Source organism: Myotis daubentonii, chromosome 7 (assembly GCF_963259705.1).
Source record: "Myotis daubentonii chromosome 7, mMyoDau2.1, whole genome shotgun sequence".
NCBI classification, from domain to species: Eukaryota; Metazoa; Chordata; class Mammalia; order Chiroptera; family Vespertilionidae; genus Myotis; species Myotis daubentonii.
Genome location: NC_081846.1, coordinates 62,732,861 through 62,752,417, shown reverse-complemented (window position 1 = coordinate 62,752,417; position 19,557 = coordinate 62,732,861). Strand labels below are relative to the sequence as shown.

General features: G+C 37.1%; 1 protein-coding gene across 36 annotated transcripts in view; it reads right to left on the bottom strand.

Annotated features, from left to right (window-relative positions):
* Positions 1 to 19,557, bottom strand: part of NEB (nebulin) — a 192,582-nt gene that overhangs the window by 116,536 nt on the left and 56,489 nt on the right. For all 36 annotated transcript variants that reach the window (XM_059704463.1, XM_059704461.1, XM_059704470.1 and 33 more), the window contains 15 exons: positions 18,502 to 18,609; positions 16,813 to 17,124; positions 16,060 to 16,266; positions 15,488 to 15,592; positions 15,227 to 15,334; positions 14,288 to 14,599; positions 12,859 to 13,065; positions 10,201 to 10,305; positions 8,936 to 9,043; positions 7,625 to 7,936; positions 7,299 to 7,505; positions 6,754 to 6,858; positions 5,686 to 5,793; positions 3,203 to 3,514; positions 2,799 to 3,002 (listed from right to left, as the gene is read on the bottom strand). In XM_059704463.1, the coding sequence (XP_059560446.1) occupies positions 2,799 to 3,002; positions 3,203 to 3,514; positions 5,686 to 5,793; positions 6,754 to 6,858; positions 7,299 to 7,505; positions 7,625 to 7,936; positions 8,936 to 9,043; positions 10,201 to 10,305; positions 12,859 to 13,065; positions 14,288 to 14,599; positions 15,227 to 15,334; positions 15,488 to 15,592; positions 16,060 to 16,266; positions 16,813 to 17,124; positions 18,502 to 18,609 (2,820 nt within the window). The remainder of the gene's footprint in view (positions 1 to 2,798; positions 3,003 to 3,202; positions 3,515 to 5,685; positions 5,794 to 6,753; positions 6,859 to 7,298; positions 7,506 to 7,624; positions 7,937 to 8,935; positions 9,044 to 10,200; positions 10,306 to 12,858; positions 13,066 to 14,287; positions 14,600 to 15,226; positions 15,335 to 15,487; positions 15,593 to 16,059; positions 16,267 to 16,812; positions 17,125 to 18,501; positions 18,610 to 19,557) is intronic.

Sequence of the window (19,557 nt, the reverse complement as noted above, 5' to 3'; positions counted from 1 at the left end):
CTGTGGTTTATTATTTACAGTCATACCACATAATTATTTGAGGGGGGGGGGTTAGGATTCCCAAAAAGATTTCATATGAAAACTTATCAAAAATCCTTGTATGTCCCAGAGCCATTCTCTTTGTCTTTCTTCACAGAAGATAAAGGGATCCAAACAAACATCTCACTGATTTACAAAAACTAGGAAGTTATCCTTGTCAGAGAGTCTTTCTGCATTCTCATAAATGACAAAGTATAAAATAGTAATGACAGTGGAGAAACTTGGAGACATTATTTTAAACAAGTGATCAAAGTTAAAATATCAGTAAAGGGACAAATTGATGCCATGTATCTCCTGGTATAATGTATGGAGGAGGATACAACATGTGTTATCCTGTAAAAATACAAAACTTGAATCTAATCATATCATGAGGAAACACCATACAAACCCAAATTAAGGGTGATTCTATAAAATAACTGTCCCGTGCTCTTCTCAGATGTCAAGGACTTGCAAAACAAAGAAATAGTGAGAAACGAGTCCAGATTCAAGAAGACTAAAGACATGACAAGTGAATTCAATGTGTGATCTTTGATTGGATACTGGATCAGAAATTTTTTAAAATTTTGTCTAAAGAACATTAGTGGTAAAATTGAATAAATTCTGTAGACTATTATTGTTTCAACATTAATTTCCTGATTTTGATCATTGCACTGTGGTTATGTTCTTTCGAATGTTCTTGTTTTCAGGAAACACACAATGAAGTATTTAGGGATAGAGTGGCATTGTGAAGATGAAAGAAAGAGGAGAAAGAGAGAAAAAAAAGCATTTTAAAATTATTTTTACTATTTTTACAACTTTTCTGTATGCCAGAAATTATTTCAATATAAAACATTTTGAAAGTATCATTGGTTTCTTGGACTTATGAATTTCCCTTTGAGGCACGCAGTATGGAGTGTGGGGGGTTGGCACTTTTCTCCTTCCTGAGCATGCTTACTCCAGTCCATATAACCCAGAGAAGGTAATTAAGACCATCAGGGCAAAAACCAAGCAAGCCTGTGAATTTCCATATACATTTTTCCTGGTTCTGCACTAACCTTTCTGACTAAGATCCGAGCTTCTCAGCCTGCACTATTAGCTGTATCCTGGATGATTCTTTGTAGGGGTGCCCGGAAGGGGCTGTCCCATACATTCTGAGATGCTGGCAGCATATCTGTCTTCTATCCACTAGATGCCAGTAGCATGCCATCCTCAAATTGTCACAACCCAAAAGGTCTCTAGGTGTTGCCAAATGCCCCTGTGTGACAAAATTGTTCCTGGTTGAGAACCATTAAGTCGGGCCAGAATCAGGGGTCCTCAAACTTTTTAAACAGGGGGCCGGTTCACTGTCCCTCAGACCGTTGGAGGGCCGGACTATAGTTTTAAAAAAAACTATGAACAAATTCCTATGCACACTGCACATATCTTATTTTGAAGTAAAAAAACAAAACGGGAACAAATACAATATTTGTATTTGCATGTGGCCCGCGGGCCGTAGTTTGAGGATCCCTGGGCCAGATGTTTAATGGCATGTGTCACTTTTACTCCATGGAAAACAGAGAAAATGCTAATATTTGTTTATTCTGAGGGAGATGTATTGGTCTATTCAAAAGGAGAGACAGCAGGCTCAAGGACCTCAGGGCCCCTCTTCTGAGACCTGAGGGGAGTAATTTCTCAGCATTTTTGTAACCAGGGTGCACTGTTGACAAGCCTGTCCTGAGGCATTGATGTTGATAAATTTCATGACCCAGGGTTTTTCTCTTGGCCACCTTAGTAGCTCAGAGCTTTGTACACAGGCCTGCTTCATGGAGAAAAAAGAAACTTGGTCTCAAAGGGGGAAATATTTTCCATAACTTTGTTGCTTTATGAGCCAGCTAGTTGGATTCAAATTTTTATCATAAAAAAAAGCTTGAACATTCATGATAAAGCTGACATGTCAGCATTTACTGTAAATTTTGGATACCAAAATTGCAAGAAATCTGTGAGAGGTAGAATGGGAAGAGGGGAGCTACAGTTTATCAAATGTTTACTATCAGCTGATTATGAGCTTATACATATTATGTGAAAACTAATATGTCTGACATGTGTAAAATATATAGCATATTATATATATTTAGATTCTTCTAAGACCCAAATGGTTATTATTATGTATTAATTTAAACTTTCTTACCAGTTCCAGAATCTCAGTGCACATTATTCAACTTATCATAATTTTCAGGGTTATACTTTAGAATTACTCTATACTGCTGTCTTTATTTTATTCACTAAATATTTATTGAGCACCTAGTATGTGCCAGCTACTGGTGTCAGTGCTGGAGAAGGAAGTTAAAGATGGGATATATATATTTACATATAAATGTTTATGTATGCTTTAGCTAAGCAAAATGCATTATAATTATTGGTAAGAAAATAAACTCTATAACATTTCCATTGTATCTGTGGTGCAAGGTACTGAGGCTATCTCTCTCTTACAGACTATACCCTAATAACAGCATACAACAACAAAATCTGGGGTTTAAATGTACTCAACTTTCAAAAAAAGTATGTTTTATAGTTTTCTCATTACACTTTGAACAAATGAACAAACAAGCTTTGGGGCACAAAAATTGATACCCATTTTTACACGATCCAGTGTGGGGTAGTTGATAATTCAAATGAAGCAACTAAAGATAAAACATTATGCTGTGTTGTGCTATCTGTGTGATGTGCTGCTGTTATATTGAACACCTACCAAGTATTAGGCACTATAAGTTATTTCATTTATTTCCAAAGATTATACTCACATCACTCCTATTTTTGGCATTGGTCTTTGCCAGAACTATGTCCATGGCATCAGTAATGCTGGTGAACTTGTTTTTGTCTGCAGGCTGGCGATACTTCTTCTCACTGATGATTTCTGAGGCCCGCTTGTTCTTTTCTGCCTCCAAAGAACCCAGGGGACTCCATCCTATGCCTCTCAGCCACTCGAGGTCAGACTTATACAGATTCTGTGAAAAAACAAAGCAAGCCTCAAAATCCCATCCTCCTTGGGGCTCTTGACTCAAGAGAGTCTATGCATTCACAAGCAGATCTGTTTTGGATATTCAGTAATAATTCCTCTTTCTAGTTTCTGTCTCTCTGAAACTAAATGGCCTCTCCTATGAGACAGGAAGTCATATATAAACAATTAGATTTAATAGAAGCTGACCTCACTCTGTATTTCATAAACTTTTTTAGCTTGGATAACATCGTTCTGGTCGGGCAGGCATGTCCACTGGTGCAGGTAGTTCTTATAGTCCACATCGCTGACCAAGGCCTGGCACTTCTTGGCCAGTACCACCCCCAGCATATCCACTGGGCTGGTGTACTTGGTCTTCCACTTCTCAAAGTCCTTCTTGTACTCCCTGTCACTCTGCATTTTGGCTACGTTCATGGACAGCACAAGCTTTGGATCATCTTGCAGACTCCGGAATCCAATATGGTGGCCGAGTTGCTTGCGGTAGCCTTGTTTATATTTAAACTGGAATCAGAGGAAACAGTTATTTTAGTTACATAAACAGAGGTTAAGTTCAGTTTGCTTTGGTTGTATGTTTGTTTTTGAAAACTGAAATGAGAGAAGGTGTGTCTATGTTAACGTAGTAAGAAATGTAAAAACTTAAGGAGAGACTTTCAAAGAAAGGTAATGTAATGGAATATCTAGAGAGGTTGCAGTGAGAAATTAATTCCAATATATTGTGTATGCTGACTTTATTTTTTTTAAATTTTTAAAATTGTTTCATTGCTTAAAGTATTACAAAGAGTATTACATATGTCTCTTTTTTTCCCCTGCCCTTGACAATCCCCTGGCCTCCCCTACCCCCCAGTGTCTTATGTCCACTGGTTATGCTTATATGCATGCAGTGTATGCTGACTTTAAGGCAGTGTTTGATAAAGCACTTATAATATCCTTATGGAATAATGGGAAAGAATGGGCTGGATGGCAAAATTTCAGAAGATTCATGACTTGATGAATGGCCTAATAGTGTAGATTAATTAAGCACCAGGATTTTTAGTGACTCGCCATATGGTTGTCATATAAATTTGTCCTGTTCAGGATCGATTTCTTAATGCACATATGGCTAAAAACAGCTAAATATGTTATATTTGAAAAAAAATTCTACAAATTCTACATGATCTCAACATATTGCCAACGTGGATCAAAACGAACTACATGAATTTCAGAAAGTAAAAGTGAAATCCAGTATTTATATTCAATTGGGAAAATCGCATTAATACCAGATGACGATAACAACAATGATAATAGAGATAGTAATAGCAGCATTTACATAATATTAGATGCTGAGCGCATATTACATCTCATGGAAGTAGATTCCACTCTCTTTTGACACCCAGCTTCATGGTTATGTATATTAAAAATACTCGGGAGTTCAAGTTGACTATAAGCTCTATGTGGGCAATCTGACAAAACTGCTTATAAAAAAAGTAGCATCACAGATTCTGTAGAGACACAAAGGCAAGTCAGGAGCTCATTTACTCTTGCCTGACCTCCTGTAACAGGAAGACAACACCAAGGTTTAGGCACTCTATTTTGAGAGGGGTTTTGAAAAACAAAACAAAAAAACAGAGTAAATCACAAGTAGAATGATCAGGAGATTGAAGAAATTATAAAATCAAAGGAGCATAAGTAAGAAACTTCAAATGTTTGAAGAGATATCAGGTAAAAGAGAAAATAAGATACTTTGTTGTGTTCCTAAACACAGAACTAGAGCTGATGGGTAACATAGTTAAGTTCCATGTAAGATAATGTATAATAACAATTCCAGATGATCCAACAAGGAAATGGACACAAAAATCCTTATATTTTGTAAGTATTCACAGACTGGATGGCCACGTGTTAGAGATGGAGAGAAGGTAAAGCATTGAGTAGGTAGATTGGATTAAATAACCTTTAAGTTATCTTCTAACTCTAAATTCTATGATTTTAATTTATTAAGTATTTATAAAAATAGCTTTAATTTTCTTAAATTTTAAAGATACAAAAACCATTTGAAACCAAAAAGAGATATAATCTCTACAATGGTGGGAAAGTTCACTTATAGTTAATTTAATTTTGGGATAAGATTTCAAAAGTTTCTAACCATAGGTTCACATGGAAAGAAAACAGGTACTACCAAATGTTGCATTGTTAGAAAATTATTGATGCATTTCTTCAGTTCCTAAGCTATCTTTACCTTATGAGGAGCACATAACATTAAGTGAAAATGAGTTTATGTTCCGGGGGACATACAATCATCATTATTGCCATTATTGTTCTAGTTTCATCACCACATTGATTCATTTTATTGAGGTATTGACCTTCAAGCCAGAAATTAGGTAATAATACATTATCTAATTAGGTTTCCAACACTTCTGGAGTGCCACAGATTAATTGGATTAGGGAGAATCTTCTCTTATATTCTTAGAATTTATTGTTAGAGTCTGTCTTTAGAAAGTCTTTCTCTCCAAACCCATTTTTTGTTTTGTCTGATTTTAAAGGTTTTGATTAAGAGGTTGTGCTTCCCTATGAAATTCTGGTAATTTATTCTCTACAGCCAAGGTCCTCTGATTTTTTGTGTGATTAATTCTTGGGATTTACAAAATGAGGCATTAACGATAAAAATACATCCTTACAGAAGTCAGAGTAGGACTTACATCACTAGCAATGTCTCTCGAAGCTTTGGCCAGCTGTACTGAAATTGCATCAACTGGGAGGTCATAGCCTTTCTTCAGAGCTTCTTCCCATCCAAGCTTATAGAGTTTCTGAAAATTAAAGAAATTATTTAATATTCAGTGTATATTAAAACCCCAACAGATTCCTGAAATTTACCTAGAGAATAAACAGAGATCTGGGTAAACCTAACATCATCTACTTCCCCTCTAAAGATAGGGATAAAAACAAAACGAGCTGTTTAATAGGGCACTGACTAAGCATCAGATGGTCTGGCTTCAGTTTTTTGGCTCTGAGATACCCCTCTTCCCCAAGTATAAGTGAGTATGGCCTTTTCTGTTCACTCATTTATGGGCATAGATCAGATATATCTGGTAACTTTCCCATGCTATGTACTCATATTTTGAACACAGATGTTAAAATAATTGATAACAAAAAGTCAGGTGACAAAATATTGATTATCTAATAAAGTTAATAGATGATGAAATGTCTTTTGTAAAGTGCAATCAATGAGTTAACCTTTCTGAGTCAAATTCATTGAATGGAAGCATGTGTGTGAAAAGTGCATAATAATAAAAACAGCTGAAAGCCATCCAGTACTATGTACCAGGCACTGTGCTGAGAGCCTTACGTGAAATTTCTCACTGGGCCCTCACAGCAATTCAACGTCATAGGCACTTTTATGGTCCCAATTTTAGGGATGAGGAAACTAAGGTTTAGATTCAATATTATACAAATTATAAATGGCAAAACCAAAACTCATACCAGTTCTGTTTGATATAATATTTTCTTTCAATAATTATTTACTGATTTCCTACTCTCTGCCAAACACAATAAGTACTGAGAAAAACAAAACAGGTACAGCAATTGCCTCCATGGAACATACAATTGTAACTGAAGCTTTTGCTTTTATCCACATTTTGCAACATCCCTAGGCTAGCCAGTTTGTGTCATTCATTTCCAATGCTTTAGCATTTATTTACATCAGTTATTTGCCATTACATTACTTAATAAGTTTAATTAATTTTGAGCCCAATTTTTATAAACTTTACCTGACTGTATATTGTTTGATTCTGCTTGGCTTGTAAAATATCCGGTGTATCAGGCATCACATGAATCTTGGTTTTATCTTTGTTCCAATCAACAGTGTATAATTGCTGGGAAGTTAAAAAAAAAAAAGGCATTTGAAATTTGAATAACTTTTAGAACAAACCAGAAAGAAAAAAAATGCAGAATATTAGAATGCACACAATTTGAATTAAATTAAATTAATTTATAACTAAAGTAGCGTATAATTCAGAGAAGACACCGAAACCAAACTCAGATTTTAAAACAGAACCTTTTAAATGTTTTCTTCTATGATAAATAAAAAATACTTAGGATATAATAATTTAAAAAATAATTTCTAACTTAATTAGAAGGCAGGAGAAGTAAAAATATGGGGTAGGCAGCAGAAGAAAATGGTGTAGGGGCGTGCTCTGGAACTGTCTGCACGGCCCAGTAGTGGTGACCCAGAATCAAACATCCCAAACAAGAACCAGAGGCTGCTAGCTCCGCCTCACTCGGGACTGTACGGGAGGATGGCTGTTTCGTCTACCTTGTTCATGGTAAGCGCATTCTGCTTGGCAAGAACCATGTCCATGGAGTCAGTCAGCTTCTTAAACTGGAAAGTGCTAGGGTGCTGGCGGTATTTCTGATCACTGGCATATTCAGTTGCTTTCTTGGCCTTCTCCACTTCTAGGGAACCAGCTGGACTCCAGCCAAGCCCTTTGTACCATTCGTTGTAGTCCTGCTTATATTCATTCTATAAAGACAAGAGGCAAATCTACTTTACCTTACCCATTTAGACACAAAGAGTGGCGGAGAAGGCTGTGATCCCTCCCCATGCTAGCAATCCATCGCCCAGAAAGGAGAGAGCCTTACGTCACTCTGAATGTGATTCATATTCTTGCTCAGCTGGATGTTCATGGCATCGGGAAGGAGGATGTACTTGTGAATCAGGTGCTTATAGTTGGTGTTGGAGATGTTGGCTTGGGCATCCTTGGCGGCCGTGACACTGAGCATGTTGGGAGGGGTGTGGTAGCTGGTCTTCGTCTTCTCATAGTTTTTCTTGTACTCCCGATCAGATTGCATCTTAGCCACTTGCATGGAATGGACTAACTTGGGATCGTCCTCAAGACTGCGGAAACCAACCATTTTCCCCCTCTCCTTTTCGTAGTTATGTTTATATTTATACTGTGAAGAAAATTGGAAAATTTATTCAGAGCAATTCAAATCATTCTAGGGTCAGCATTCTGTACTTCATAACAAGTAATACTTGTATAGAATTCTACAGTTCACAAAACACATTTTCCACATTTATTTGTATAACTCGATACAACCCTACCTGACCAGATAGATAGCAAAGTTATTGCCCCCATTTTAAGATAAGTAAGCTGAGAGCCAGAGGTGAGGGACTTATCAGGTCACTAAGGATTAGAAGCCAGATTTTATGATGATACGCCATACTGACTTCCACACATACTCTGCTGTTAGTGTTAAAGAGGTCTACAGTTGGTAAGAGAGTATAGCAAATGAGAGGAAAGGAGAGGCGGAGAACAGTGATAGAGGAAAGAGAAAGTATAACTGGGGGGTGGCAAAGGAAAGACTGCTCTGAAATGTGCTTCTCTCACTACCCCCAAATCATTCAGCACTCACTATGAGTGGATTTCTTGGACAAACACACAAATGAAAGAACCGAGTTTCACAAAGCTTATATTATGGCAGTGGTGTGCTGGTACACCAGCTCCCTCAGGGGAAAAAACCCTAAATTGTCATCTTTGCCAATTTCTGTGACGTAAATACTCCCACTGTGGCTGATGTCAAGCTACCAACAGTTTAGTAACTGGTTTGCACAATTCCTGATTATTTAACAATCAGTTGTCATCAGCACCCCCAGCACACCACTTCATGAGACATCCTGTTAGGAAGACAGATCCTAAGAGGCAAGAACAGTACAAGTCTTTGGATTTCTTCAGGCCATAGCCTTGGTGACTAGGGATTCTTGCCCTCCAGAAATACCAGAGAAAACAAAAGCGCAGAGCTAAGAGGCATTCACAGGATAGAATGAGGCTCTTGTTAGCGGGTACATCCCCACCCCCCATACTCTAGCACTAAGTTTCTCCAGAACTGAGCTGTTACTATTCTGGTAGATTAGGACCCCCCAGCCAGGGGACTGCTCTCCTTCAGACTTACATCACTTGCAATATCTCTTGAGGCCTTGGCAGCTTTGATAGAAATGGCATCAGTCCTGAGATCGTAGCCTTTCTTTTTAGACTCTTCCATGGAAAGTTTGTAGAGTTTCTGTAAAGAGAGGCAAGGGAATAGTTTTCTTATAAATAGGTAAGCCTAGATTTATTTTTAAAAAGTAAACTAGCATTGTTTTTATTTTTGAACAGAATGTTTCCCTGGTGGATCAATGGCTACATGTTCTCACAAATAACATAATTGTGTTTGGAAAAAAATCAATTACAAGCTCATACATGTCTTCAAGAACCTACCAGAAAAAAGAAAAAGAAAAAAGAAATTACCAGAAAAAGTAAAAGTTCTCCATCTCTATGAAGTTATAAATATGCTTTTTAAAAATGTGAGTGGGGGCGTGGGGGGGGATAAGGACACATATGTAATACCTTAATCAATAAAGAAAAAAATAATACAAATAATAAATAAATAAAATAGGAATAAAAAGTTTAGATAGAAAAAAATGTGAAAGCCCAGTAGATTCTTACTGATGCATTTTATCAAATAAGAGTCCAGGGATGACTACAAAACAGCCACATTCTTACATTAAAAAAATTTCATTGTTTTGCAGTTGATATTTTTATTTATATAATTGTGTTGACTCTACAACCCAAAAAGAGGACAGCAATTTCAAATCCCTATGTAATTCAAACAAAGGAAAGAAAAAAAAATAAAACCTGGCAGAATTAGAGGATTTCCTAGCAACTATGGTTAGGATGAGAAAGGAAGTGAAATAAATCACCTCTGCTTTTTCTGACATTAAGTGCTGTACATTTCTTTTTATGAGGCTTGCCCAAATTCTTCAAAATGTGCATCTTCCTTTTCCATTTAACTTCCCCCAGACCCCTTCTTTAGAACCATCTCAAAAGCTTAGTGGATGGATTCTAAGAATGAAGCCCTAGGATTCTCACTTCCTTTTTCTCTTCTCCTGGCCCTCAAGTGCTTTTCTTCTTGCCAAGTATCTTAGTTTGAGAAGGAGAACCTGCCCCTAAAACAAAATGGACCTGCCCTTCAAATTTCAATTGCTGGGCCCGAGTTCCATCCATGGTTCAACTCCAACAGTTTGCAAAGCAAGACAGAGAAAGATTCTCATTTTTGGATTCCCACTCTTACTTTCAAAACATTTACTCTTATAATTAAGGCATATTGATTAGCTAATTCATTTTTACTGCTTCAAATAGGCAGGAAAGAAAGATGACAACAGGGGTAATGATACTTACATCGCTCATGTTAATGGCATTTGCCTTTGCCAATATAATCTGGGGGATATCGGGCATGATGTGGACTTTGGTCTTGTCAGCCTCCCATGCTTGTTTGTAGAGGTGCTAGAGAGTAAAAACAAACAAACAAAAAAACTCAGTGGAAGTCAATATCTTACAAGGAGCCTTGCTTAGTACATATATGTCATTGTACATAAATATCAATATTTTATTAGTTAGGTCTTATTTTTATAAAATTTAAATAAAAAGGTGCTCATTTAAACAAGACAATGGAAAGGATGTCTTAGGATAGAAAAGAAAATGTCCTATCCTCTTATTGGACAGCCTGGAGATCGCATCTCCATTCTAAAATTTTCTAGGATATTAAAGCCTACATATAGTCCTTTTTAAATATAAATGAGGACATATATACATAATAATCTACATCTTGCCTTTTTTATTTAATAATGCTGGTTAGAGATTTTTTAAGCCTCTTAAAATAATTTACTTTCTATAAAAATCTTACTATCCCATGAGGAGGTGTAACCCAATTGACTTAGCAGGTTCTTTGCTGACAGCGTTTGATTTGTTGTTTGCAGTCTTCTACAAGTCATGGCGCCATGGTCTTAGTGGTGGACCTAGAACATGTTGCCCCAAACATTGGCAGACAGCCTCCAGTTGTCACCTGCTGCACAGTTTGCTGCCTCACTCAAGAGCACACCCTTCCCTGGTGGCCACATCCAGTGACTCATCAAAGTGTGAATGGCTCTAGGCCAACGCAGGACCCATCTGCCAGGTCACATACACTCAAGGGCCTCACAGTCAGACTCTTCTTTCTGCCTGGTTCTCCCTCCCACAGGTACTGAATCCTAAAAAGTGTCTCATACTCTAAATTGCATCTCAGTATCTCTATTTAGAGACTCTAATCTGCAAAAATATATTAGTGTATGTGTGTGTGTGTGTGTGTGTGTGTGTGTGTGTGTGTATCTTTGCACATATATAGGGATTTCTGTAGGGTATTGGGCATGTGAATATTTTCAACAAATATTAAAAATGTGTTGATTAGAAGTTCACATTAACATGAACTCCCTTGCAAATACTCTATACAACAACTTTTTAATCTTTGCAATCTGATAGTTAAAAACTGCTATTTCTGTTTTAGACAAGTTTAATAAGAAAGCAAGAACAAAACTTCTAGAGCCTTCTTCTAGACCAGGGATCAGTAAACTTTTCCTGTAAAGGGGCAGGCAGTAAATATCTCAGGTTTCATGGGTCAGAAGATCTCTGTCATTAACTACTCAACTCTGCTGTTGTAGCTCAAAAGCAGCCCGAGAAAACATACCACATTTTAATTAATTTAAATTTAAATTGCCACATGTAGTGGCTGTAGTATTAGCACAATCCTAGTGGGAAGAGCAATAGCTAGTTATCAGAGTCTGGTTCTAATCCAGACTCAGCAGTTAACCTGCTGTGTATCTTTAGGGGAGGTGCCTTGCCTCGCTAGGCCATGGTTTTCTCAACACAACAATGAAAGGATTCAACTTGATGATCACCAAGCTATCGCTCAGTATTAGCATTTTCTATTTCTATGATTCTCATCTTGGTATCAGTATTCTGAAATGGTAATCATTAACAATGAAGAAAAAAAATGAAAGTTTTAATATTTTAAAAATAAATGTACGCTTGTGATAGTTTAAATTCTAAATGTTAAAAAACGGCATTGCAAGTCATGCCTTGTCTTAAGCAAGTTCCTTTCAAGGAGGTTGGTCTTCTTGACAAATCTGTTTTCTCAGAAGACTCCAGGGGATTTACTCAGAGACAGCATAATACAGCTCTATCTTTAGGACCATCATTTTCTGCAACTGTTTAATGTTACAGTCCAAATAATTTCCCCCCTTTTTTAAATTTTTTAAAATATATTTTTATTGCTTTCAGAAAGGAAGGGAAAGGGAGAGAGAGAGATAGAAACATCAGTGATGAGAGAGAATCATTGATTGGCTGCCTCCTGCATACTCCCTGCTAGGGATTAAGCCTGCAACCCAGGCATGTGCCCTGACCAGAAATCAAACCTGGGCTCTCCCTTTTTCTAATCAACAGCATTGCAAATTGTGATCCACATAATATAGCCAATGCTCTGCAACTATATTATTACTTGTTACTTAAAAACAGATGTCCAAGGTTGATGACTTGTTCGTACTGATACCAACTTACAACTAAGAAATACACTAAGGCTTTTCTAAAGGCTGGAATTATTAGTAATCCAAGGAACTACTGGTGGAGAAAAATTGCTCTCATGATTGCCCAGAGAAGGCCCTGGCTCAGAATGCTGCTATAGCCACGTGATCTAGGAGCCTGCTCTGATCCCACCAACCAGCTAGGAAGCAGGGTAGGGTGCAAAAAACCCAACTGTTATCAGGCAGTCTTCTGATTCAAACTCGTGAACTTCTACTCAAACTCACCTTAGAGGGAACCCTTTTCAAGATTTGCATTATGGGGTAGAGATGCTCATTGAACATTTGGGTGGGGACACTTATTAAGACTAATTTTTTTTTTTAATTACAAGGTTCTCTTTCAAGGTAGAGTAAACATTAATTATGATGCCCTAAAACTGTCAGGAAACTCTGATATGCCTGGCTTCTTCCTGATACAGATGAAACACTACATTATTGAAAGATTTACCTCATTCATAATTTTGGCATTATTCTGAGCCAAAACCATGTTCATTGAGTCCATCAATGTGGAATACTTCAAAGTGTCTGGGTGTTGGCGGTACTTCTTTTCACTGATAATCTCCATGGCTTTCTTGTTTTTCTCAGCCTCCAGGGAGCCCAGAGGGAGCCATCCAACACCTTTCATGAAGTCATCAAAGTCGGCTTTGTATTGATTCTGCAAAAGAGGAAAAGTTCCAGAAGGAGAAGAAATCAAAACTTCCAGGAAACATGTGTGGGTATTTGATATTCCATAAGTATATTGAACTTCGACTATTTTTATCCCTAAACTTCATCTTTTATGCATTTTCTTGCATGAGGAATTAAAAACAAGCAGTGATATTTTTGTGACTTGTGTTTCTAAATGCCTTCCTGAAGAAAAAGTGCTAAAAAATACCAAGTATATTAATTTACCACATTACTATTATCTCAAGAACCGTGACTATGCTGGCCCAACTTTCTTACAAAAATTCTTAAGTTCCCTTAAGATGACTTATGGACCCCATTTCTCTCTTTTGCTATAAGTCTTTGATCAGTCACCACGGTTACAATTCCCTCAGGTATATTGGAAACCTCACTGGTACTTTGCACAAATTTCATTTTTCTCCCTTTAACTCTGACATTTTCTTCTACACTTGTGTACTTGGCTGCTTTCATTTGGGCACTTATGTACCTCCTCATATATGTAATATATTTATATGTAATATATTTATATAATAATATATATATATTACATATATATATTTGTTACATCTATTGGTTATGTTACATATGCATATATAAAATTATACATATGAGATAATAGCTCAGTTTTTACATTTCCAAAGGGAAATACAGGTTTGGGGCCTGCCTTTGGTTTATAATTTAAATTCACTTTCTCCTGCCACCAGATGTCCTCTATAGCTGAATTCTTGGCTCTCTGCTGTCTGTGCCTTCCTCACACTCATTCTAATAAGCTGCCTCAGCCATCGCCTCCTCAAAAGCTGGACATAGTGAAATGAATGCTGGTTGGGAGCGAGAGGCAAGAGCTATCACATCATCTGAGGTCCTGCTTTCCCTCGTGCTCCTATCAGGAGCCTTTTATGGCTCTGACTCGCTTTGTTAGACATGCTTCTTTCAGCACATTCTTTCTGAAACCAAATTTCATTTGCTATTGCCAAATCCAGCACCCAACAAGGCTCACAGCAAAATGGTAGAAAATAAGACTTTTGTTTCTAGAAATGATCCCTTTTCGTTAAAAATAAATAAATAAATTTAACCTAAGGTAAAAAATGAAACAACTTATTGGGAAATTACGCATGAATTTCTTTCAGGATTTTCAAAATGTCACTACTATGGTCATTACTGATTTGCTTATTTTCCAGAGTAAACGCTCTGCAAATGGCATGGCTGTCACATACATCACTTTGAATCTGCATCATGTTTTTGGCCAATTCGAAGTTCATGGCATCAGGGAGCATGTTGTAGGTGTGGATCACATTCCTGTAGTTGGTGTTGCTGGCCACTTCCTGAGACTTCTTGGCCGCCACCACACTGAACATGTCCACTGGCGTGTGGAAGGATGTCTTGGATTTCTCATAGCCCTTCCTGTACTCCCGGTCTGACTGCATCTTGGCCACCTGCATGAAGTGCACCAACTTGGGGTCGTCCTCCAGGCTCCGGAAGCCAATGTGCTTCCCTTTGCCTTGTTCATAGGCTTGCTTGTATTTGAACTGTAGACAGAAAAAACAAACGTGATGATGAAGATAGTGGAGGAACGAGAATATAATAAACTAGATGCCTTCAGCTTTGTCATAGGTTTAGAGTCTTAGAGCTACCCTAAAACTAGAAAGAAAAGAGCTCATAGGGGGCAAGGAGCAAAATCTTTTTATTTCAAATTCTGTGCCAGATGTAGGTCCATGGAAAGAAAGTGATCTCAGAATTAACGAAAGCAATGTGGACATCAGCTGTCCAGGGTGCTGTAGAAAGCAGCTCTTCCCACTCAGCCGTGTGACCAGCAGAAAAGGCTGCAGACACAGTGTTTCATGCTGCATCTTTAAATTCAGGAAAAGCCTGGTCAGGGGTGTCCGAGGTAAAATCTATAGCTTCATCTCTATATTTGTTTAGAATTGCCTACAAATGATTAGAATACTTTAAAAGCAACTTATTTTAACAAGACCCAGTCAATTTTTACATTAAATAATGGACAAATGATTAGAGGGTCCTTGGACTGAATGAAGGGATGTGGCTTGTGTGTTACACGGGACGATGGTCCCACCAACCCTGGGTAGAGCTGACTGCAGTTCCTGAAAACACACAAACTCCGCTCAGCCTCAGGAAAGCCCAGCGGAAGCACTTACATCACTGGCAATGTCTCTAGAGGCCCTTGCAGCCTTTATTGAGATGGCATCCGGCCTCAAGTCATATCCTTTCTTCTTTTCTTCTTCCCAACCAGCTTTGTACAGTTTCTAAGTGATCAAATAGAAAAAAAGAAAAGGAAAGCGTCAGCATCTTTTCATTTGGGTTAGGACGAGGATCCTGATTTCTGGCACGTAAAAGACAGACATTCCATAAGCATTAGTTCACTTCACCTCCCCTACTTTTGTTGTTCATCTACTTACATCACTCATGGTGATTTGGTTCATTTTGGAGAGTAGAATGTCTGGCGTATCGGGCATGATGTGAATGGTGGTCTTGTCTTTGTTCCATTTCTCAATGTAGCGCCTCTACAACAAGAAGGGCAGGCACGTGACTGCACAGCAGGACCAGTGTGTGGGAGTGCTAGCAAGGGGAAGAGACTCACAGCTCCCCGGGGAAGAGCTTAACTCTGACGTTGGAAAATGGGTGAAATAGCAAGAGCTGGTGATTAGACTAGGCACATGCTGAGGACAAAAATGATCACACAAGGGAATCCTTTTCCACTGAAACAACAAATGCCATCTTGCCTCAACCCCACATGACGTAGGTTTTGTAGTTTTTGTCCCACCCTCAGCATGGTGTTGACAGCCCAAGGGTCAATATAACTGAGAATCTCTAGACATGACAAAAGATACAGAATGCCCCTCCTACCACCAGCACCACCAGGGCCATCAGAAAGATTAAAATGCCGACAGAGGTCATAGTAGCAGCGCCAGGCTCAAGGGCATGAGCACTCTGAGGGCTCTGGGGCTGAGGCCAGGAGTTGAGTTCTTACCTTATCCATAGTCAGTTTGTTACTCTTGTTAAGTTCTTGTTCCATTGTGTCCATGGAGTATGTGAACTTCAGCTTCTCCGGGTGCTGGCGATACTTCCTCTCGCTAAGAATCTCTCCTGCTTTCTTTGCCTTCTCCACTTCTAGGGAATCTATGGGGACCCAGCCAATCCCTTTCATCCAGTTGGTGAAGTCGGATTTGTATAGATTCTTTACAATATAAAAGGGAAATTTGAATTCAAAAAAAGTCAGGGCATGGGTTTCTTTAGTTAGAGGATTCAATCATTATCAAAAAGAAAGAAAAAAGGTGCTTAGGGAGAATAACTGGCTTTTTATTCCCTATTATCTTTTGGAAAACAATTAATTATAAAAGCTATTACATTCATGGTGGTTTCTAACAAGAAATCCTGACCCAATAATTCCTTTAAAAATTTAACTTTCTTGGGGGTGAAAGTGAACAGAATTTTGCACTAGAAAACATATTATAAAGTACTCATTTAAATCTTTTTTTTAAGGATACATCATATATTGGGCCCAACATCCAAAGTTCTAAAATATGTATATAGTAACCCCCAAAGCTACATATAGTTTAAATGAGTAAAAGCCTAAAACTCCAAATTCTGGAGAGGACCCCTAATTATAGTGAGCCTAGCCGGGTTTAGGGTGGAGTGAGTGGAATTGCCTATTTCTTGTTCTTCCCTCCTGCCAACTAGAACTGAATAATTCTATGCCAACAATCTGTTGATTGTTACATACATCGCTTTGAATCTGCATCGCGTTCTTGGAATGCTCCACATTCATGGCATCGGGCAGCAGAGTGTAGTTGTGGAAGGGTTGTCTGTAGTTGGTGTTGGTAGCAACCTCCTGAGATTTCTTGGCCGCCGTCACACTGAACATATCCAAGGGTGTGTGGTACCTAGTCTTGCTGGCTTCGTAGCCCTTTTTGTACTCACGTTCTGACTGCATTTTGGCTACATTCATGTAGTGAACCAGTTTAGGATCATCCTGAAGACTACGAAACCCAATTTGCTTGCCTTTGGCTTTCTCGTGGGCCTCTTTATATTTGAACTATATGAAAGAGAAGGGCAGACAGAAGTTTGATAGGGTAGAGTAGGAAATACTAAAGTATTAAACTGAATTTACCTAACAAATTAAGCAATAGGTAAATCCATTCTGAATCTAGTGTTTTAACATTGTTAAATGAACTAGCAAAGAATTTTTAATGGATGGTCTTTAAACATGCTCTGAAGATAATCAAGAATGGAATAATTTATAGTTTATATCCAGATTATTCATAAATAGATTCTTTGAATATGTTCAAAGGTCCCTGAAATTTTTACTTAATAAGGATTTGGTAGAGAGAGGAAGGGAGAGGGGGAGAAAGAAACATTGATGAGAGAGACATGATCTCCTGCTTCTTCCATGTCCTACTGGAGATTGAGCCTGAAACCCAGGCATGTGTCCTGACTGGGAATTGCACTGGTGACCTCTTGGTGTATGGGTTGACACTCAACCACTGAGCCACACTGGGTGGTGTATTTTTTTTATTATATGTTTCCAGTGTTACTTTGCATTATCTTATAAAGTCTTTGCATAATCCTGAGTAAATTTTTGCAATGCCCTTATACGAATTAGTTTATTGGACTACAAATGATAGAGTTTTTAACTCTATCAACATATTATATTAATTCATATAAAAATTATAAATTAATTTGTTAAATTGAATTCAGTATATAACTAAAATCATCTCATTTGAATCTATAATTCTGCCTGGATTTTCATATTTCATCAATTTTTGTGTGGAAATTATAGTATTTAAAAATTGTATACTTGCCCTGGCCTTTTTTCTCAGTGGTTTAGAGTATCAGCCCTCACACCAAATGGTTGCAGGTTCAATTCCCAGTCAAGGGCACACACCTCAGTTGCAGGTTTGATCCCCATCCCTGGTCATTCAGGGTAGGTGCGGGAGGCAACCAATTAATTCTCTATCTCTATCTCTATCTCTATCTCTATCTCTATCTCTATCTATCTCCCTCCCTTCCACTCTCTCTAAAAATCAATAGAAAAAAATATCCTCAAATAAGGATTTAAAAAATAAAATAAAAATAGTATTATTTTAAAACAGTTGGATACATTTCCAATTTAGTGACATTTTAGTATACAAAAGCTCTTTTTCCTTGACAAAATAAAAATAAGTTTTCAAGTTCATAACAATGAGAGTTCCAAATATTTTACAGTTTTAAAAAATAATTTTCTTATTTGTAACAACTGTATTGAGTTTTTAAATATTTTAAAGTGAAGCAGTGTAAAAACTCATTGTTACTTAGGATACTAGAAAAGTATTTTAATATCATAACTTTTTAATTTTGTTTCTAATATAGTTCATATAGCCTCCATGTGAAGATTTTGAAAATATAAAGTTTACTGTTTTCAAATTAGACTTACATCACTAGCAATATTTCTTGAACTTTTTGCAGCAACAATTGGAATAGCATCTGTTCTCAAATCATAACCCTTAGCGAGAGTTTTCTTCCAGTCTGCTTTATAAAAAGCCTTGAAAAAAAGAGAAATATTATTTTATTATTTAACAAAATTAAAAGAATGAAGCAAGATGCCAAAATCTTTCTTATAAAACATGTCATACTTTACACCTTTCTATTGAGAGAATTCGCGGAGTTAGGGCTATTAGTTCATCTTTTATGTATCTATCAGAGCCTTTTTAAAAAACATCAGTACCTACACAGTATGATCTCAACTGCTTTAAAAATGTATATGTTGGCATAACAAAGCAACTGAAATGTAATGCTTTAAATGTGGAATAACAGATTTTAATTTTTCATAATTTTTTATATTTCCAACTTCTCTATAATAAGCATGTAATAGTTTTATTTTCTTGTACTTTTAATAATAAAGCATTTTAATTTACAGAAAGGCATTTAATATTAAAATTAAAATTTCAGGTGTAGTACCATCCAGTTTTAATTGACCTTCATGTATATATATTACTTATAACAGCAGAGAAAACTTCTAAGAAAACCAAAAGCATGGAAATGAGCACCAAAAAAATGTTTATTTGGAGATCCAGAGAGCCTAAAAAATTAGGAAGAGTGACTAAGGTATCTTTTAAGAAATGAACACTTTTCTTAAGGTTTGATTATGTTTTTAAATTAGAATTTACCAACTTAAAAAAAACAACCCAAGCAAAAGGAAACAATTCATAAGAGTAAATTTAAACATCACTACCAATTAGGTATCTAGACTACCTGAGAGAGATGTTCTTTACATACAAAAAAGAGTTTCTAAAGAAAATGACAGTAAACTTTTTTTTAGAAGTTTTAACAAATAACTGAAACAAAAGTTAAATAAAGCAAAATTAACCTTACTACAGACTATGCACTACTGTATTTTCCTATCTTGGCTATCCCATTTTGTTCTTTTTTTTTTTTTAATGGAACACAACCTACTAGACTGATTTTATAACTCACTAATGAGTCATAGCCC